General features: G+C 34.7%; 1 protein-coding gene across 1 annotated transcript in view; it reads right to left on the bottom strand.

Moving 5' to 3' along the window:
• CCDC178 (coiled-coil domain containing 178) overlaps positions 1–23,281 on the bottom strand; it is a 280,794-nt gene that overhangs the window by 175,011 nt on the left and 82,502 nt on the right. The window contains 7 exon segments of the mRNA XM_032467208.1: positions 3,727–3,886; positions 6,849–6,994; positions 8,266–8,379; positions 10,006–10,167; positions 11,300–11,362; positions 21,171–21,296; positions 21,298–21,355. Coding sequence (XP_032323099.1) covers positions 3,727–3,886; positions 6,849–6,994; positions 8,266–8,379; positions 10,006–10,167; positions 11,300–11,362; positions 21,171–21,296; positions 21,298–21,355 — 829 coding nt within the window.

Raw genomic sequence — 23,281 nt, forward strand, 5'->3', positions numbered from 1 at the left:
CTCAAATCTTTAAGTAACTGAAATGCCTCACACTATTTAACATAGAAAGAAAGAAGAAAACCTTTTTATTTCATTTTTAAAACTCCAGGAAGTCTCTGATACCAGTATCTTAAAGTACAAAATAGAAGAACTATAGACCAATAAATGTTTAGCATTAAATGGTTGCAAATTGAATCCAGTAATGCATTACAATTTTAATAAGGCATAACCAATTAAGGTATACTTAATAATGCAATTTGATATTTAGAAACTCATACTATAATTACTTTAATTGATCAAAAGAGAAAATCATATGTTTATGCTATTACACTACAGTAGAAGGAGGCATTTCAAAAGTGGAAGACCTACTAGGAAATTAACATTACTTAGAGAAATCATAATTCCAAAATGCATTTATCGATTATTATCACAACTATGTAGAAAAATATCAATGTATAGAAAAACTGAAATGGACTATAGCCAAGTAGTTGTAATAGATGATGCTAGGTAGTTGGAGAAAAAAGCTAAAAATGTGATTGATTGCTAGTTCAAAAAATAAAAATTCTCTTCCAACTTCATATATGGTGCTTGAATGTAGTACTAGCAGCAATTCATGAACATGTCTGTAAGACATAACATGCTGCTAGAGAGAGATGCAGAAAGAAGAGAAGCTTTTTCTTTGTTTAATGGATCATGCTCTAAGTAAACATTAAATTTATATTTGGGAATCACTCACACACATGCTATATTTTTCCTTTATATTCTAGTGTTACTCTCTAATGATTTCCAAGTACTTGAATTGTCCCCAAAGACAAAATAAGCTCTCTTTTCCTACTGGTCCTCAAATCAAAATGTTCATTTCTCAAAGAGCCACAGATTTGAACAAGTTGTTTTTAAAAAGCAATATAATGAACCTAATGAATATTACCACATGTGATTAACTGGCATCTAATCCTACTAGAATTATTTTTAAAAGAAATATTAATTATGCAAAATATGTTCTTAATTTTTTAAATTTCACGCTATATTAAATCTTTTGGTGGCAAGAAAATCATTATGAAGGCAAATTATTCTTGCCTACGAGATTCATTGGTCAGTCTTCTAAATGTTTCCAATGAAAACAGTTATTTCCGACTATTGAGATCAAAGAACACATAATGTTTTTTATTTATAATAACACCTAATATATCAGGTCAGTGAGCCAGGAACTCAATCTATTCTTTGTAATTTGAGTGTTGTCACATATTCAAGTCTTTTTTTCACATCTTACGTCTTCCTGCTGATTACATTTTTAAATTGAAGCTAGGGTCTTGGTATCCAACGTTAAGTGCCCTGAAAATAGTTGTCCTCATAAACTAGTTGTGTAAATGAAGAAATGGCAGGTGGTCGATAGGAGAATAATTTTTTTAAGTTGTATTAATCTTTAAAACTATCTCAGATTAAATTTGTTTCTGGTTTCTATTATTTCTGAATCTAGATGTCCAATGAGTTAGTGAATCACTGCCTCTGTATGAAGCTAAGAATTTATCACATGAAAAGGTCAAGAAATGATTTAATAGCCAAACTTGAAACCAGCAATGGACAAGGGAAGACGTATTTCCTGACAGTAGGAAATATGAAGAAAAATAAAAACTAATAAAGAACACAAAGTATTGGGAGATTGTCTCTGCTAATGCAAATTATAGGCAGTTAGTAAAAACTCAATGACATTCAAGAAATCTATCATTTAAAGATATCCTATATGGGGGGCGGGGGGTGGAAGGGACAGACTGGGATTTCAAAATGTAGAATAGATAGGTAAGATTATACTGTATAGCACAGGGAAATAAAAAAATTTAAAAAAAATAAAGATATCCTGTAGGAACTGCTTACTGAAAAAGACTGAATTTAACCCCAGAACCACACTGTAAGTTATCTGAAGCTTATGTATATTTTTCTTTAATTATTTTATTAGCTGTTTGTGTTTCTAATTCCATGGTGTGTTTTCTTGCATCCTTAATTAATTCCATTGTGGCTTTTATCAAGTTTTTTAATAAGCAATTCCTTTAGATGATCCGTAATTGTGATCAATTCTTTTGTCCAGAGGGGACACCTCAGATTATTAATGCCACATTTATAATAATGCCTAGTAATGCTCATTTCTTTCTGGGAATGCTTTACATGATATATACTTAGAAATTTTAATCTCATACAATTTCTAAACAGGGATAAGACTAGGTTTTCTATGAGGACTCACACTGTCTTTCCACACTTTAACACCAATAACTGATTATAATCATAGATTGTGTCACTAACGATGAGATATATCAATCTCCAAGCTTTTCCTGTTCAAACCACGCTTCTGATCAGTATAAGGTGAATGCATAACAAAGAGTTATCCAAGTGCTGATAAGAAACAATTTCATACAAATTAAAGGTTATTTGAGAAGCATTATTATCTCCAGCAGAATACTTAATTGCTAGACAGCAACAGACAATTTAACCATTTTCACCTAAAGGGAAAAGACTAGATGGTAAATTTCTTATGTATTATCAATGAGAGAGAGAGAGAGTCAGCTTTTGCACACAGCATGAGTACGTGTTAAAGTGTGAGTCTGGTGCAGTATGGAAAGCTATCTCTGGAACACTCCTGCTTTTAGTCACTATCATGCATGTCGACAGCAAAGTTACCCCCAAAGAAGCAAATGTTCATCCATTTAATCATTCAGTCATTCAGTGAGTATTTACTGAGTGCCTCCCTTATGCCAGGTATAGTTCTGAGCTTTTAGGATACAGAGAGGAATGTGGAAGAAAATTTCCTGTCCTCATAAAGAATATATCATTTTAGCAGGATGTAGGCAGACAATAAACAAGTAAAAATGAATGAGCAAAACAAGTTCAGATAGAGACTGGTGCTAAGAAAAATACCTGAGACCATGTGATGTGTCCAAGTGGCTGGCAGTAGGTACACTTCAGAACAGGAAGGCAGAGACAGCTTTGGGATGAAAAGAAATACACCTCTCAATTACTGAGAGGCTAGTTATACAAGATTTTTTCCCTTCATCTCTCTCCTGCTGACCATATTTTGCCATTTCACTAATTGTTATCATTCCATTAAGACGCTGAAATGTCAATCAGTAAATGATTATTTCTCATTTGTGTCCCCACTGTGTCCTCAACGCCAGTACAACTGGAAAATGTGGTAGAATTCAAACAACTAATTCTACTGTTGTGATAAAACATGAGGTGGGGAATGATGCTTAAGTCAGTAAGTAACTTAAATCTCCTTGTTTTGAGAGGAGCATTTGAATCTAAGCTTCCCCAGTCCATTCAGACATCCCGTATCTGAGGTTCTGCTATCCAATTTCCAGAACTCCTCCAAGAGGAGGCAACACTTGTTGCCACTAGATGGCACCAATTATTTTCATATTTTTAAGACAAACGAAAACCCAAACTTAATCCTATGTAACGGCCACATTTAAAATAGAAAAATGTTACTTGGCACCATTATTAATAAAAGTTTTGTTCTTTTCTTAATAATTTTCTTATTGGAGGGGATCACAGCAATAGCATTATAGACGGTATCTTCATTCACTCACATACATGTCTATTTGACGTATATTTGTTCTACATGATCTTTTTAAAAACATACTAGTAATGTCTTTGAAGCGTTAAAAGAAAATTGAATATACTGAATATCATAATTGACTATATAAATATCAGAATCAAAAATATCTGATTATAAAACAGTCCAAAAATAATACTTACCTTAATGTTTGCCAGGGTTCTTTGCCTTATGCTAAAGAGTGTTATGTATCTCTGTTCTTCTTCACAGAGTCTCTCTTCACAGGCTTTTTTCTCACTTACGAGGTGATCAAACACAGCTTGTGCATGTTCCTTTTTATATCTCATAGTTATAAACTGGTCCCTATGAAGAATGAAAAAAATTGCATTTGCCACTAATTAATTCACATTTAATTTCCTAAAATACACTCATGATACATGTGAAAATACCCAATACTGAAAAATCCTAGAACTGAATGGCAGTGGACAAATCCCCTAGTCCTTTCCTTTGGCTTACCTCCATGAGCTACATCTAAGTGATCCAGGTGGGGGACAATTTCTGGAGATTTAGTGGGGTCTCTTGGCTGCCTACCCAGTGTGCCTCTGTTTTGTTGTCATTCCAAAAGGACTCCCCCTCCACGCAGCATGTAAAAGCAAGGGAACGTTCTGTTTAGGTTAAATCAATCAGCACAAGGCTAATTATTCACTAGTAAACATACATATTAAACTAGCCCAATAAGATGAAAGGCAAGGTGAACAAGGAAGTTATGTCTTCAGATTTGCTGACAAGAGCCATTGTGGAGAGAAAGAAACAAAACATGAGTACCTGTGCTGAGCTGCTCAGTCGACCCTGAAGCTTACCCTACTGAGAGGCCTCCTGCTACACGAGACGGTACGCTTCCCTACTGTTTAAGCTGGAGTCTGAATGTGTGCTTCTGTGTGTGTGCATACACGCCTTTGTGTATTTTGTCATTTGCAACTAAGTACATCCTGACACAGAGGTAAAATTATTTTTATGGGGCAATCAGAAGTTATATTAGGCACTATACTAGTAGAAAAAGCATCAAAAACTGCTTAAAACAATACTGCAAAAATAAATATGCTTTAGAAATAACTACCAGAGTTGATCAGCAACCCAGAATCCAGAATAACCAGAGCTGCAAAAGCTCAGCACAGTCTTACGTTACCCACATTCGTTTTCATCTCTACTGGTATGGAAAATTGAATCATTTGCACAGTTAGCTATAAAGGCAGCAGGACTAAAATTTTCAAGGGGCTAAAATGTTTTATAAAATTGCTTTGGATACAGTATCTCATTTAATACAACAACTCTATAAAAAGAATAATTATTAAAGCAATTTACAGATGAAACCCCTAAACTTCAGCACAATGAGCTGGTAGAAGCTAATTAGTAAATGACAGAACCAGAATTCAAATCCAGCTCTGAGTTGCTCTGCTTGATTCAGTAGTTCAACACAAGTACTCATTTTTTTTTTTATCTCTCTCTCCACTATGGTTGTTATTAGCCAATTTGAAAACATGACTCTGGTCACATTTTTTAGATGAATGCCTCTCCTTTTAAATGGCATCAGGTACTCCCTTTCATCTGTCTTGCCCCTGTTTGTTCCACTTCATCATTCATACTAACAACATCCAAAATTCTTATGTGATGTTCTATAGGACTACTCACTAATATGGAGTTGACCCTAGTGAAAGCAAAAGCAGATTACTCCTAGCACGGTCAATCTGCAGTAATCTTTGTTCCAAACCTAGCGTAGGAAGTCAACGTGCACAGCTGAAAGAGCACACACTTCGGGACAGGGCAAGCGTAAACTGGAGTAGCTCTGCCACTGATTAGCTGTGTGATCTGAAGGCAGTCATTTAACTTCCCTGAGCTTCTGTTTCTTTGGCAATCATGTGGGAATGTTATTACATGATTTAAAATTCACTGAGAATTGGACAAGATAAGGTACTTAGATTGCCCACAAAATGCCTGGCACATTAGGAGGTCAATTAATGTTAGCTTTACACATTATCCATTATCCATTATCACTGACATTGATATGACGTTGCCCATTATCACTGTCAATTAATAGATTTGTTTAAAAAAAGCCACAGTCTCAGCTATTCTTTTTCTCCTTTTCCAGTAGGAAGGCAGAGTTTTGTCAAGTTTAGAGAGAGAACTGGTTCACTAGGACATGGTGACCATTCTTGCCTCAAAGGCAATATACTCTAGGATGGAAGAAAATTTAAGAATTGAAATGGTAGGAATTCTGAAGAAAAGCATTTCATCAGCTCCTGAATTAAATCTCTGTAAGTTTTGTGTGACTTACATAATTTTAGACTTATCCCTTTGAGCCCCCCCAATATTTTTTACAGATATTAAACAATATGGATAAATATTTTTCTAAGTAAACAACATGTTTCCTTGCTTTCCTCACCTGGTATACTGAGTATGACTTAGCAATTTTCAGATAAAGCTGTATGATAGTTTTGAAAGTAAGTTTTTACCCTATGGTGATAGCTAAACAAATCCTCGTTGAGTGCTTTGACTTGACTCCATTAAGGTACATGGTATTAGACTGTGCATAACTGGTTTTTTTGACACTTTATCCCTCAAGTGCTATGATTTTCCTAATGCTGTATTAGCCTTCTGTATTTAAATCAAACCATCCTAAATGTGACCACCACATATTCTTCTAGCAGTCCTCTAAACCCTGTTCTCAATGTATTACAAAACAGTAAGTAAGAACCAAGAGGAGTAAAGGAAGAGTATGTGAGTTCTAAGTGGGGGTTTATGGATACACTAAGAATCTTAAAGCCTGGTCATTCTCAAAGTGAAAGCCTTACTAACCGTTGTCAGGTACACCCCAGACTAATGAGGGGACTGTATTAGAGGTTTCTGAAGACAGTAAATGTGAATTTCACAAGGCGTTATAGAATATCTATTTGTAAACTCTTACCTCAAAACTGTTATCAAAAAAGGTTGGGTAGAAAACTATACATTATTAACTATGTTATATAAGTGAGAAACACTGAAATTAGTTGGAAAGATTATTAATTTCATAATGAATAAAAATTCTTACACTTGGAAAAGGAGAAACACTTGAATTATTTAAATAAGAATAAACCCAGAGGAGCAGTGAAAAATTACAGAAATTTAAGATTATGTTTTTAAACCAAAATTATCAAATGTCACATGTATATTTCACATCAAATTATAACACAAAATATGGATCATTTTAAGAATTTTAAATATGGAAATTTGACCTTATCTCTTTTTAAATAATAAACATTTAACATTTTGATAAATTTTAAGTACTTACTTTAAATGGTCAAGTATCTGATCAAACATATCCTTTTCCTTTTGTTTTTCTTCTAACTCCTTACTCAATTGATTTATTTTTGTATGATAAATAATTGTTTTACTTTTAGTGGTCTCCATTTCTTCAAAAATTACTGAGCGTTTATTCTAAAAAAAATTCAGAAATATTTTATGTTAAATACTGGGATTTTTCAAATCCTTGCAATTTAATTGGAACACAAATATGTTTGGCCATGTGAACAACTAAAAGCAAATAGCAACCTCTTATGTATCAACATAAGTAACAACTGAGGCTAATGTTCTTTTCTCCATTGTTACATTTGATGAGACTGTAATTTGTATTTCTAAATATTCCTTAACACAGAAGTAAATAACGAAAATGTGATTTAAAAATATTTCCAGTGGTCTACAAAATTTTTTCTTTTTGCTATTTTTTTAATTAAGTTCTGATTTTACTTCATTGGGATCAATAAAAGTAATCTGTATGATATGACCAGTATAATGTAATGGTTAAGAGTATGGAGTCTGGTGCCAGTGCCAGATACAGTGAACCTCAACACCACCATCAACGAGCTATGTGAAACTGAGTAAGTTAATTAAAAAACAAGGCATCGGATTCTTCAGCTGTAGAGTGGAGATAATACCAGCACACTCACTCTTCATAGGGTTATCATGAAGATGAAACTAGTTCATAGGAGCACTTACAACAATGCCTGGCATATAAAAAGCATGCAAAACATTAGTATCTGTTGTTATTACTATATACATTATTTTCCTTGGTAATTTTTTTAATACTTCTTTTGTGGCCCTGTACAGAGCAAACATTATTTAAATGATATGATCATACCTCTATTTCAAGGCCCACATGCTGTCCACCAACAAATCCTACTGGTGCTACCTTTAAAATGTATCCACAGGATAGCAAGTTAAAGACAATGGATTATCTCTGCTTTCCCATATCCAACGATTCTCTAAAGGTAGAATGTTAGATGTGAGGATTTTCAGGAATTAACTACTTCTAAGTTGGAAAAAGCCCTGACGCCCTTTGATACACAGCCATTTGTTCATGCTGTTTATACACCAGCTTGAGGGTAAAATTTAGATGTCAGACATTAACAAATGTTTCAATCTGTACACTGGTCTCGTCTGCAGAAACATGGCACTATCTCTAGGTACTACAATTCCTACCTCTACTTTGTAGGAAAGGTAATGAGAGGACACGCTAGATGAGCGGGAAAGACACTGTAAGAGAGAAAATGAAGACACAGAGACGTGTGTGTGTGTGTGTGTGTGTGTGTGCGCGTGTGTGTGTCTATGCACGTGCAGAATCAATGTAATTCAAGCATTTGCTGGAATAGTTTTCATTGACATAAAAAGGTTATAAATCCAAAATTATTTTTTGATACTAAATTTCTTACCTCAGTTTCTATTAGTGCATCCTGGGCTCTTTTCCCCCTTCTTTGCAATTTTTTCTTTGTTTTTTCTACATTCTTTTTCGCATGATTTTTCCTCTCAATTACATCACCTAGTATCTAGAAGACGTTTAGAAATTAAGATGTGCAGCAGTTATAATCCAATTATCTTGGTTTAGGTCAAATAGTCCCCAAGTGACTATTTTAATAACAACAATATACATTTGGTGTAAAAGGAAAGGATCACCACACATGAATTACAAAAAACATACTATGATATCCATAATCCCAGTATTAGATTTGAAATACCTGAGAAAACCAAAATCTAATCAATTTTAGCTCAGTAATAAAAACTAACAAACTCAACATAAAAATTATAAGTTTTCATCACAATAATTAAAATATTTTAACCAAAATTAAAACTCTAAATGCAAACTGCCAGTAATCATTACACAAAATGTATGAAAACTTTTTCTTTCCGAGAGTTTATGCTAAATTGAGTTCTTATGATTTACACACTATTAAAAACAACAAAACAAAAATAATTACTGAACTACAAGAAGGTATAAAACAATGGCTATTATAAAATAAGAAAAAATAAAATTCATTAATCTTTTCTGGAATTCATTATCATATTCAAATAATTATAATGGAGGTTTTGATGCAATTAATAAATTCCTATCATTAATGTAAGGAGGAGCCATTATTAAAATCATTTATCTCACTAGGTGTTAGAACTGGCTATATATCCATTACATGAGCGCTAGTACAAGCATTTAGAAGCCCTAAGTAGTGTACTCAGAACTGGTTGTTTCCATGGTTTACGGCCTCGTACAAACTGCTTCATGCAGTTTCTTACGTCTCTGCTACAGATAAACTCTCTCTTGCCCATTTCAGAGAGATGCTTTGAAGATCAAAATAAGCTTTCATAATAGGAACACTTCGTAAATCACAAAAGTTTTTAAAATCAAGATATTTTGAAAATCATTAAAGAGTAAGAATATAAAGTTAGATCATCATTTGCAAAGAAGAAAAATCCCGGTGCCAGAATGGCCCAGATGAATATATGTATGCCCTCCTTGCGGCTGAGGACAAGAATGTATGATGCCTACCACACCTTCTACTTCTCCAGAAGACTAATGATATGATGTCTACATATTTTTCTACTACATTTTTCTTTGGGAAGGGCTAGTAATATCAGTTACTGCCATAAACCTGTTGTTTTGAAAATATTTTATCAACATTCGCTTTATTTCTCATCCTAGCTGTCTTAACTTCATCTACATGCACCAAAAGTTTACCATGAAAACATCAAGATACATTATATTTTATATTTGAGTAAACATAGCTTTAGCATTTTATTAACAAGCAGCGAAGATTTTGAATTAAATTTACTATACTGAGTGATCACACCAGATAAATCTCTTCTCACCCATTTGAAAACTGCTTTTCCTCAGTACACTCTAAGGTAGAGTATGGGGTTCCAGGTAATAGTAGTAACAGCCTTGCTATATAGCTCCACTATAGATTAGTTGTGTGGTCATGAAATAGTGACTTATTTTGTCCATGTTTTTATATCTTCCTACGTGAAATCATAATTTGCCAGATAATGATAATAATAGTAATAGTAATAATAATAATAACAGCAATAAATAACTTTCCAAAAAATAATGTAAAATTCCATACACGATTTATCCACCTAAATATTCCTGCAAATTAGTTTCTCCATTAGTTATACATGCTTACTTCAGATTGTTCTTTGTAGACAGCTCTGATTTTCATAGCATCTTCTTCTAGTTTAAGCAGAGGTATCTCCATTTCTGCCAGGGCCAGATTATATATTGCTTTCTTTCTCGTAAGTTCCTCCCTCTCAAGTGCCTGTTCTTCTTGAAGGGAAAACAGTCTTTTCTGCCAGCAAAGATTTTAAATAACTCATTGTTATTAATTACCTAAACATTTATTGAGACTCTATCTTGTGCCAGGCAGTAATATTTGAAAATTTTTAAAAAGCCATCCAAAAAAGCGATAAGTATGAACACAACATGTTTTAAAAGTGCACAGATATTATTAGAAAAAATGAGAGAAAAAAATTAATGACAATAAAAATCAAATACTCTTAAGTAAATACTAGAAGATAATAGGGTGAGAGAACATGTTAATGACAAATATTGAAATGTAGGTAATCCCTGCATTCTAAAACCAATAAACAAGAAATTAATAACACACTATTAAGCAAAAATGGACTGGAAGATTATGGAATTACTGAGCATATCTATAGAGAGAAATCAATTAGGAAATACGGCATTTTCAAGCATACAGAATTAGAGAGACGCTACTCTTATATGTTTGAAAATGTCAAACTTCCTAATAGAAAAAAAATTACAAAATTTGTGTTTGCTTCCAAGAGGAGCAGAAGTGCAGATAATCTCAAATAATTTTTTAAAATAACACTGTCTTGGACTGTTCTGCCACTTGATTTTATTCTTCTTTTGATAACAGTTTCAAGTATTTTTGTGTTCCTGCAGGGGAGGCGTTCTAGAAACATGCCAGGGTTCAAACACCCAACCTGGGTTCTAAAGGGTATGCAGGTGGTGAACAGAGATTAAAAAATAATACAATTGATTTTTTCTAGCTATAATGCTTTAGTTTCAAAAGTTTTATATAAAAAAATCATAGTATATTTTCCTTTCAGTCTTAAATAAAAGAATTCAATTGAAAGACATTAAAAGTAAAGAAAACATAACATCATCACAAAGCAAACTAAAGAGACACTTAGGAGTAAGATCTCACTGCCCTTTACTAGACTGGCAGAAATTCCCATTAAGCCACAAAATGAGATATGTTTATGGGAGGTCAGTTTCTTTATGCATGATCAAACACTGCTAGTCTACACAGAGGGCAAGTATCATCAGCTAAGGAGAGAAAACTGCTGGCTTGCAAACCAAGTAGTGAAAAGATGCCTCATTACAGGCAAATTTAAAATGCTAAGTAAAATGCAAATTAAAGGAAGAATAAAATATTAAAACCGATTTAGGATTACCTGAATTATCATTCCATTAGCCACTCGACCCCGAGTGATTTTTTTCAAGAAGTCTTCTCTACCCTAAATATTATCAAAATGTTTAAAAGGGTTTTATTTATACAATATCAGAAAACATTTTAAGACAACTGCTAATACAAAATAGGTTTTACTAATGTTACAACAAAGAGTAAAGTATTCATCACAAATTGAGTATTATATAAAAAAAAAAATGATGCTATCTAAGGCAAAATTAGTAATGAGACAAAGACCAGGAAATAAAATATAGAATTTCAGTTCAATTCAGCTTGTACGTTATAACCCTGAACTAAAATCTCAAACTAGGGAAATCAAAAATGAAAAACTATACATGGTTTTCCATTCTTCTTTTTAAAAACTATCAGTTTGTTCTTAATATTACTTTCCAGAATGAACATAACCAATTTTGAAAGCAAGATAGAAGTTTAAAGTTTACAAAATAAGGTAAGATTCTCCCTTGGCTAGAACAATTTCTTTTTTAAAATCATTCCTTGAAAGTTAATGGGCAAAAAATATGTGGAAAAGTATTTTTTTGTTACTTGGATAGAGAGTCTTAAACTCTTCATAGTTGTACCTTACAGTATCACACAAAACTGGATTTGGAAATAACTCAGAAAGTTCCTTCTGTTTTAGAATTACACCGTGGAACCCCTTATTTGAGAGGAGTTGGCTTGCCTCTGGACTGTCCTCCATATTCAAAAGAGATGCATAGCTTTGTAAAGAGCAATGGAGGTTCAGAAATGTTTCTAAAATACCCCCTTTCATTAGTGAACTCCTCATCATATTACAGGGTCTACAGAGACAACATAAAGAAACAAGTTAATAAGTCTCTCCTTTAAATCTTCCTTTTCTTGGTACAGAAACCCATCAAAATTATTCTCTCCTAAAGTAAAAAAATAACTCCAAAGGAAGAAATAGGTGATAAAGAAAACAGTAACTTTAATATATCACTTCACCTAAGGATATACCTACATCTAAAATCAATTTATACAATGATATATTTTTATAATTTAAAATAGATTACTTCTCTCTTCTAACATGTTAACAGATACAGCGATTTTATCAATTTGTTAAACATTTAATTATAAATGAACCAAATTAAAAATACCTCTATAGATTGGAGAAAAAATATATTCCAGAATAGAGTTCTACATTTAACCTTTTTCTGAAACTAACTGAAAAAAATGTGTGTGTGTGTGTGTGTGTGTGTGTGTGTGTATGGAGGATATGAGTTGGGAAATAGTAAGGCATGAAGCTAAAGAGATAAACTATCAGATTATGTCGAATCTTCGAGGCGTAGTAAGAAAATTAGTGAAAGATGTTAAGCAAGGTGCTTATTTCAGAAAGGTCACTCTGGCTGCAATGGGGATTGATTAGTTTGCATTTCCTTAAAATTCATTTATTCATCCCTTGAAGTTTTTTCATTATTATTATTATTGTAAGAGATAAGTCTATTGTTTAAGTGAATTAAAGCCCTGAACTTAGATAAATTAACACTGCATAAACAGAACTTGAGGATGTAAGGCCAATAAAACTGTAGGCAGTAAATGAGACATTATAATAAAGTAGACTAGGAGTTTGAAGGTACAAGAGTAAAACAATTACATTTCTTTGAAAAGGAGAGTCCCTTGAAATTCTGAAACCTGTATTTCTATACAAAACCAACTCAACTTATTACTGTTGGACAAATCTGCACTCTGTATGAAAAAACCATCTGGACCTTCACTCTTGCCCATCAGGAAACTTTTCCAAACTCTGTTTTCCACGATGGCCCCAAACCTCTGCGACTCAGAGAGCAAGGTCAAATGACTGGTCACCAGAAGGGAAAGTACCTAGTACTTACTGGCTGGGCTGCCAATTTCAAATTCCACTGGACACAAAGCCACAGGGAGTGTTTCCCACCAGATGCTCAAGGCCTTCCCTAGGCAATATCTCCTTCCTGAAAATATGATCGGTGCACCAGGGCACTAGCAGAATGCTGGGAGGCTGATCTATCCTAGGAGAACTACTGAGTCATTTTATGACCTTCAAAACACCCTAGAACATGCTGAAGACTGATATAAGGTGAGCTCTGATGGTCACAGGTCTTAGGCCATGCAATGCAAATCCTATTGTCACAGGCAACATTCCCTGTAAAGCTGACTCCAAGGTGGTGTCTGGTGTGCAGGATTATTAAGGAGTGTGCTTGGAATCAACTCCTGTTGGACTGGAGAGGGGACAGGAAGGGAAGAAAGGAAAAGGATGGGAGAGGAAGGAAGCAGAATCGGGCAGAAACCCAGGCTGAGCTGCAAAGTAACTCCAACAACAACCTCACTCAATACCGTGCGGAGTCCCAGAGCAAGAATGGACCTTCAGCTTTGCTCCAAGTCAGGCCAAGGTGGCAAGGCTACCCTTGTATTTGTCAGTTGCTGGATGTGAGCTGCCCTAGGAAGGGGAATAACCTTAAGCAAAGTAACTTAACTGATTCCTGAAGTGGAATCTGGGCATTTATGTCTACTAAATGTCATGAGTCTCCTCAATAATAAAACTACTATTAGTGCCAGTAAGACTTGTGGCTAAAGAGTATGACTTGTCTACTAGGTAGAATTATCTTGTTGTAACTTCACAATGAAATAGGTATTATTGTCCCCTTTTGAAAGTGGGAAAATTGAAACAGATCATATGAATTGCCAAAACACAAAAAGCTAGCATATGTTCGGACCAGGATGCTAACCCATAAAATCAGAGAGCCCAGGGACTTTATCTTATTGATTTAGCATCTCAGTGACACCTTGATACATAGGACCCTTCAATGTGAGTGAAATATTTAGGGTAGAGCCTTTTGATGCTCATATGTCTCTGTCCTTGCAAAGCCTCCCTTTCTATGAGGCTTTCCAGGCAATCAGATTGTTGAATTCCTTAACTCCACTTCTATACCACAGGTGGAGGAATGGAACAGGGACTGTGTGTTAAAGAGGTGCCAATCTACTAGTGAAGCCAGAGTTGGTTCTGAAATGGAATCTGCTAGGAAAGGAAGATTTTAATTATGCAACATGAATTATGTAGCTGCTGAGTACAGCACCAGGATTAAATAGGTACAAATTACTGTAGACTTAACATAAGAACTAGAGTGCAGTCTTCTTATTAAAACACTGATCGCACCATCACTGAAAATGTTCAACGAGAGAGGCTGGAGAATGACAAAGAGCCCCAGCAGGTGTAAAGGATTTCCTGACTTAATCATATAGGTACCACTTATAAGAAACTGCAGTATCCCAGGCAGTTTTCCACTGTTTTATATTTACAGGTAGCCCTCATCTTACAGGATGCCATGCTTACTGAAACATGCATATCGCAACCATGCTAAATGGGAACATGACTCAGATATGCACAAGTTTCAGTAAACTTGATGCCATGCAAAGAAATGGCTGCCTGAATGTGTGTGTACATGCACACACATTAAAGTTAATCACCATATCCATTTAGTGACAGGTATAGTGATCTGCATTCAAAGATGAGAAAACCAAGGTCACAGATGTCATGGAATTTGCCACATGACTAACATTCAACAAGTATCAATACTTAGGGCCGTCTGACAGTACAGCTCAGGCACACTCTACAGCACTTTGAAGCTAGCTCCCTTCTCTACTGTCAGTTTCCATTATTTTGCCTGGCACTTAATATCCATTGAATGAACAATTTGTTGAACGAATGCATTAACAAATAACAAACACATTGCTTTTAGTCCCTAGGTTGGGTAATTAAACCATAAAATTTCTGGTTTTTTCAAATTCAAAAATAAGTCTTAAAGAATCTTTTTATATAATGAGAAAATTGAGATCCATTAAAATATCATAATGACACAGATTCTCATTCAAAACAGCATCCTGAGGATGGACAGTAAAACAAGGCCTACAAGATGCTTTCCCCAAGATGTGGGGAAACGGGTAAGGAGACAGGAAAGGCGGGGAGGTAAGTGACAATAAGAATGGGAAGAAGATGGCCTTTTTCAGGAGCGCGGCCTGCAGCCCAACCTGGCCCAGACTTTTCAGTTTTTGAAATTGCCCATTCATTTTAAAGGAAATGAAATCCAGAAACATCACCATTTCACAACTGTTATAATAATGGATTCAACCAAGAATCACCATAATTTATAAGTTCCGTTAGGTGAAAGATTTTGGAAACAAACACAGTTGCATATTTTTACACAATCCCTCAGTTGAGTAGTTATTAATTACAGTAGGAAGATGGATAAATTTCGGCTGTAACTTTAACCAAATGATCAAACTTGCTATGAGTAGAAACGAGACAAACTTTCACCATGTGTTTAATAATATGTTTCATGGACACAATACTGTAACTTACGTAATACTCTTGTCACAAGTATTAAACCTGAATCTAATCATGGGTAAACAAAAAGATAAATCCTTACTGAGAGAAATTCTGCAAAGTAACTGGTTCAGACTCTTTTTAAAATGTTGATGTCATGAAAGACAAATTTAACAGAAAATGTAGGGGACACTGTAACGTTGAAGGAGGCTCCAAAGTTAGAACAGATACATGCAATGCATGGGGCTTGACTACATACAGTAACAGACTGAAGTAGAGAAACCTGCATGTGGACTGTATGTTTGTGCCAGTTACCGAATTATTGCCTCTTAGCTCTAAATCCACTCTTTTAACTCTAATTTGAGGTACTGGAGCTGGATCTTGGACATAAAAGGCATTCTTCAGCCAGCTGGAGTAAAGTGAGACTTATCAGTTGAGGGCATGGAGGGGCTTGCAAGGCAGCAGCAGGGGCTTCACATCCTTGTTTCCGTTCCAATCGTTTTCTCTTTCCTCCTGCAGAACTGCTGTCAGCAGGTCTGTGAGGAACCAAGAGTGTTCACCCTCCAGCAAGTTTCTCTACCCAGAAACTCCATTCAAACTCCATTCAACCTCCGTCAAGCTTCTCTGCTTATGGACCAACCACTGAATTCAGCCACACTCTCTCCAATAAGGCCTTGCTCTGCTTGGTAGGAGGGCAGCTTCTCCCATGGCTGTCCCTTCTTTGGTACTTCCCCTCATCCCTGAGAGCTGTGGCTGCTCTCTACATTTGCTATTCCTACATGTTTTAGAGCAGGGATCTACAAGCTTTCTCTGTAAAGGGCTATTAGTAAATAAGTTAGACTTTGGGGCCTTAAGGTCTCTGTCACAACTTCTCAATTCTGGCTTTGGAGAAAATAAGAATTAAAAGATATCAAAAGATCGCTTTGAAGAGCTTGAAAAAAGCTCAGGGAAAGGTGTGGCAGCATCTCAGAGGTTGGGAGGAGCCCACACTAATATATGGTCATCTTCGACCTGCTGTCTGGCTTTAGCAGCCAGAAACCAGAAGGTGGCAGCAGAGAGCTATTCTACCAGGGCAAAGGACTGCTGAAGAAAAAGTGTGCAACAGTCAATCCCATGTGTCTGGAACTCCACGCTTAAGGAGGAAAAGGGAGTGAATACTAAATATAAATAGATCTATGCTCAGAATCACGGAAGTAGCATCAGTTTGCGTTCCAGTGACAGAAGGGCACTAAGAAAAAAGTTGGAGAACTCATTACATAAGGTCTGACATCAGGAAGAGAGAAACAGACTTTAAAATTAAGAATTAAAATAATAAAGCAAATTTTAGGATTTGTGCAAATACCTGTGGGCTGCACTGAATTAGTGGGGCAGGGCAGCTCTGGGTGTGCATTGCTAAGGCACTTTTTGGTGGTCAGGACTCTAATAAATTAAAGTCCAGGTGGCAGCTCAACCTGTTTCTATCTAAAAACAAACACAAAAGTGCCATTTTACCTTTCATTTTTATGAAGGTATATATGGGGGTTTTGGTAGAAATGTTTATAAATTACAAAAAAACAAAATTAAAATAATCTGAATCCCCAACCCAGAGCTATACACTGTGACTTTTTGGTGAATTTCTTTTTAGGTCCAGGGATTAAAGTTATCTTTGGTAAAGTCAGTCTAGTAACATCTTTCCCAGCCACTAAAAAAATGGAAGTCCCATTATTTTTTCAACTCAAAATTAAATGAATTTGCAATTTATCCTTGCAGTCATATACTTAACCGTCTCGTTAGTATGAACAACCAAGCCGCAAAGGTCAATTTTGGCCACGACTTGTACTAACTTTTGTTAAAAGCCAAGGATGGAATAACAACTTATAACTGAATATAGACTATTAGTAATATCCTCTAGATTTAACTTAGTAGGCATAAATCCTCAAGAATCAAAGTGAATAAATTACTAGAACGCCCCTTTTATAACCATTTTAAAAATACAATCAGTCTCACTTGGAATTGTGATAGAAGCTATACAGTGCCCAAATCAAATCTTGCCTTCTTGAAGCTGTTTTATTCTGTTAACTGAAACAGTCTTCCTCTAAGTAAGCCTGGAGTGGTAGAAACTATGTCCTCCACGAAAGCTTTTTAGAGGATTCTGACTTTTACTTTACTCAGATGAAAGACATACGAACTTCGTCGCAGAGATAAGCAAATAGTGTTTGAAGGGAGGGCCAAAATTTTTCTCTAAAACAGAGTTAGGGGTTGGTTAAACTATTCGAAAAACAACTCAAGCAAAGTTACAAACTGTTAAACTATAAAATTATAGACCATATTACTGTGGCCTAGAACATTCTAAGGACATAAAACATTGCCTTTTTCTAGCATTAAAAATGACCCTTAAACATCAAGACAAATTAAAAAAAAAATCATACAATGTCTGCAGTCAGACCACAATGGAATTAAACTAGAAATCAATAACAGAAAGATAACTGGGAGATTCTACAATACGTAGAGACTAAGTGTATCTCAAAATAATACATGGTCAAGAAATAAATCTCAAGAGAAATTTAAAACGATTTTGAACTAAATGAAAATGAAGACATAAGGTGGGTGATTACAATGTGTCCATGTAGGTTCATCAGTTTTACCAAATGCACCACTCCGGTGGGGATGTTGGTAACGGGTAAGGCTATGCATGTGGGAAAGCAGGAAGATATGGGAAATCTCTGTCCATCCCCTCAATTTTCTGTTACCTTAATATTGCCCTAAAAAACAAAGTCTTGAAAATTATCCCTAATATGGTTATTTTGAATCTTTGAGTCTGACTGAATCTTTTGGTCAGAGTAAATGTGTAGTGAGTGTCTGACTGACTAGTTTATTCCAAGTCCAGAATCAGAATACCTTATCTCCAAAGCTACCTAAAAGCTATGCTACTTTGGGCAAACCACTTCCCCCAGAATGAGTGTATTAATGACAACCACACAGTATTACTAACGTATATAAGGGGTCCAGCGTATAACAGGCCTGCAGAAAACTCTGTCTTCCTTTCTACTACCTTGCTTCTTTTCTATTGTTTCCACTTATCTCTATACCATTATTTTAACTTAGAATCAGAGTGTCTTGGTATTTTACTTTTCCACCAAAATTCCAATATATCCAAGCCAAAAAAAATCCTGCAGCTTGTACAGAAGTCTTCTACTGAAGTGTTGGGAAATACTTAACATCTGATGAAAGCTTTCAGATTTTTTTGTTACTATATCACATTCTTCATACAACATTGGTTGGTTTCTGTTCACACCATAATTGAATACATACTACCCTTTTATTGATTTATTGCCCATCACTATTGACTAATTTTATCCTGGGACTTGGCTAATCATGTCTTTTCTGAATAGATCGGTATTTGAGATTGAACGTATGGAAAAATTGGGACAAATCATCTGTAATAGCTACAAAATGCCAGAAACTGCTAGATATCTTGATTGTTCAGGACTGCTTCTAGTTTAAGCCTGCCTGTAACTTACTGGGCATTTTACACATGGATTGGGAAAAAAACATAATTCAGAAATTCTAAGTCTATAAAAGATCATTTTTCAGATCTAGCTCAGAGGTGATATTGCTGTAATTAATTTCTGGAAGACACACATTAAGCACTAATTTCGGGCCAGGATCAACAAACACACAAAATTTTCTTCAAGAAGAACATGATGCCCTTGACTCAGAAAATTATATAAATTTTCATTAATTAGTCAATGAAAGCCAGTGGGGTCATTACAAAAGCAGAAACTACAAATATGAATTACTACAAACCTGAATTATCTAAGGATCATGTAGAAATCAATTTTTAATTCATTGCCACTCTACATCATAGAAATGTAATGTTCTAAATGTTCAGCTCAAAGATTAACAAACATGATTAGCAATGGAGAGTATTTCCTAAATGAAGTAATTTCCTTCTGTTGCTTCCTCCTAGTTATCTCTCAGCTACCATAGAGAAGGTAAAGGACCTAATGAACAATTTCTTCATTTCTGCTTGATATAGTCAGGGGGACACTTCACTTTGAGCTGGCAAAGCAAATACAGTGGAGTCACATCAAATCTGCACTTCACCTACAAACTGCATGTTAGGGTACCAGGAAAATTTTGGAAAAAAAAAATTCAGTGCAACATCCTTCCTAATAAGTGAGTGCCTCGGATTAGTGAAGCAATATGTCTGAAAATTAAAGCAGGTTGTTACAGCTTATGGGGAAAATCATATGAATGATACCAAGGGTTTCCTGTCCATTGAAAAAAATTAAAACATTGTAAGCAGCTAAATCAGTGGATGATGTATTCATTGTTATCACAATGAAAAAAAACAAAATGATGGCCACGGAGAAACACAAGTAAATGAAAAATTAAATAAAATTTTAACTATAGTATTATTATATATGCTAAACCATATATATAATCACATGCCTTATATCTCTAAAACAATTTAGAGGTTAATTTTTACTACACATAATTTTTATCATACAAATTTTGGCACATGTAAGACATGAAAATCCCATTGAACAACCCATGGGAGGGGACACAAGCATAATACACCAAATCGACTGGACAGCTGGGCTGCCTCAGTACACGAACATTTACTGGCATACAATCCACATGTCCTAAATTTAAACAGCACAAGAGAAAATCTTTGCTGAAGATAGTACTATTACAGGGCTTGAACACAGAACATAGATTCTATATTTTACAGATACTTATATGATCATAAGTCCTTGATTAAAAAAAATAGATAAACAAGATCGTACTGTGTAGCACAGGGAAATATATACAGGATCTTGTGGTGGCTCACAGCGAAAGAGAATGTGACAATGAATGTGTGTATGTTCATGCATAACTGAAAAATTGTGCTCTACACTGGAATCTGACACATTATAAAATGACTATAACTCAATAAAAAAAAATGTTTTAAAAAAAATGCCAGTGATGGACGAAATGTGTATGTGATGTGTGCTGGAGAGAGGTAGCCTGTTAAAGTGGCCCCCCAAGTGCGATAAAATGAATTTGATTTTGCTGGTCTCTGTGCCAAATGGGTGGCTGTTCATTGCATCTCTCACTTAGTAATGGATTTGAGGCCTATGAGGAGCTGATTCTGCAGCACTGCGGTCTATTGTCTGGTGCCCTGGAATCTAATAACATGCACATCTAATGTAGATGTTCCTTTATCTTACATTGGTAAGGGTGCAAGTGCACTTCCCAGCATCCCTTCTTCCTATCAGAGACAGGAACTATCCTACGTTAGACATGTGGGATGAGACTGAACCAACCATCACTCTTCCGGTGATCCAGGTAGTTTAAGGCTAGCGATGGCAAGAAGTAGACACAAGTGTTGATTAGCTACACTGAGCCTGATTTCTCTTCTGTTCAGGGTGGACCTCTGAAGAAAAGTGACTTTCTTCTGATTTATCAGAAAGAATTATTTTTTTGAAAAGACTAATACGGCTTAAATTAAAATCTATCAATATTAAATCAATAAAATTCAGGCTCATTACTGTTTTTCATATCTAAGAAGAACACAAACCTTGAATTTTCTTCTCACTTCTGTTATTTTCTGTTCTACTTCTTCTGTTTTAAATCTAGTTAGGTGGAAAATAGCACCAATGTTATATGTGTCCTTGTATAGTTGTTTAAGAAAATCTTCATTTTTTGACCTTCATTTTCAACAAAGATTGGATTTCAGTCTCAAATTCTGATTTTTTCCTTATACTGTAAAAAATAAAGCAAAAGGATTGACATGATTATTCTAAAAGAGAATATATTTAGGCAAATATATTTAATAACAGTAAACAGGAATAAGGTCATAGTTTATGTTAACAAAAATACAAAATTACCAGATACTTAATCAAAACTTAAACAGAGAAAATATGTCCCCAAAGATTATTTATATTTCTGCTTCTCCTGATGGCCACCTCTAATTGTCAGGCTGTGCTCAATCTCAAGAGAATAAGCATATTAATAAGAAAGGCCTGGGGGGCACAAACAGTCAGATTTCAGACCATTCATTTCCTTCTGTATCAACCCATCCTTTCTAATCCTATATAAAATTACTACTAAGAATAATCAAATACAAGAAAAATTCAGTCCATAAAGAGAAACAAAACTCAACAAAAGAAAACTAATATCCTAAATAAAACTTTCAGAGGGGAGTGTATAGCTCACTGGTAGAGAGCATGCCTAATATGCATGAGATCCTGGGTTCAATCCCCAATATCTCCATTAAAAAAATAAATCAATAAATCTAAATACCTCCCTGCTAACACAACTTTTTAAAATAACAAATAAATAATTAAAATAATTTTTAAAAATAAATAAAACAAAACTTTCAAAAAGAAAACCAATAGCTAAGGGAAAAGAGTTAATAGAGGAAAAAAGTGAGACATTAATATCACTGTAAGATTCTCAAGAGAAATACTAGGCTCCATGGCAAATCATTCATTTCCTGTACAGACTAGGTACCACATTTGTTCCAAGTACATATCATTGACACATACAATATAAAAAGAAAATACAGAAAAGATATAACTACACTCACAAATGAGGTAATCATATCTGTAGAATAGAAACGGAATTGGGAAGCAAAGGCAGGAGTTCATAAGCAAGAAATTGGATTAAGGTATTCCACCAGATAGGTTACGAGGGCAAGGTTCAATGCATCATAGCAGGGGTTTGTGTGAGCTGTACTTGTTTGTGGAAGAGCAAACTCACTGACGGGGGTTATAAGTTTATGGAAAGTTAGGGCACTGGGAAGAAAAGACCCAAGACCAAGAACTCAACCAATGGATAAAGAAGAAATCAGAAGGAAAATCAAAAAATATTTTAAAACAAATGAAAATGAAAACAAAACATACCAACATTTATGGGATATAGGAAAAACAGTTTTAAGAGGGAAGTTTATACTGATAAATTCCTACATTAATAAAAAAGAGAGATCTCAAATAAGCCACCTAACTTTAAACCTCAAGAGCTAGCAAAGTAAGAACAAACTAGGCCCAAAGTTAGGAGAAGGAAAGAAATAACATTAATCAGAGCAGAACCAAGTGAAATAAACCAAAAACAACAAAAAAGATCACCAAAAGAAAGAGGTGTTTTTCTTTAAAATATATAAACTTGATAAACCTTTAGCTACACTAGCTAAGAAAAAAAGAATGAAGTCTCAAATAAATAAAATCAGAAATGAAAGGGATCATATTGCAACTAATACCACAGAGACAGGATCAAAAGATTATGAAAAATTATATGCCAAAAATTGGATAACCTAAGAATGAATACATTCCTAGACACACATAATCTACTGAATCATGAAGAAACAGAAAATCTGAACAGAACAATAATAAGTAAGAAAATTGTATCTGTAATCAAAAACTCCCAGTGGAAAAAAGCTCGTGACCTGATGGTTTACTAGTGAATTCTACCAAACATTTAAAGAATTAACACCAATCTTTCTCAAACTCATCCAAAAAATTGAAGAGGAGGGAACATTTCCAAACTCATTTAATGAGGACAGCATTACCTTGACCCTGAATCCAAAGACATCACAAGAAAATTATAGGCCAGTATCTCTGATGAATATAGATGCAAAAATCTTCAAAAAAAAAAAAATCCTAGCAATCAGAATTCAATAGCACATTAAAA

This window comes from Camelus ferus, chromosome 24 (genome assembly GCF_009834535.1).
Source record: "Camelus ferus isolate YT-003-E chromosome 24, BCGSAC_Cfer_1.0, whole genome shotgun sequence".
Taxonomy (NCBI): Eukaryota; Metazoa; Chordata; class Mammalia; order Artiodactyla; family Camelidae; genus Camelus; species Camelus ferus.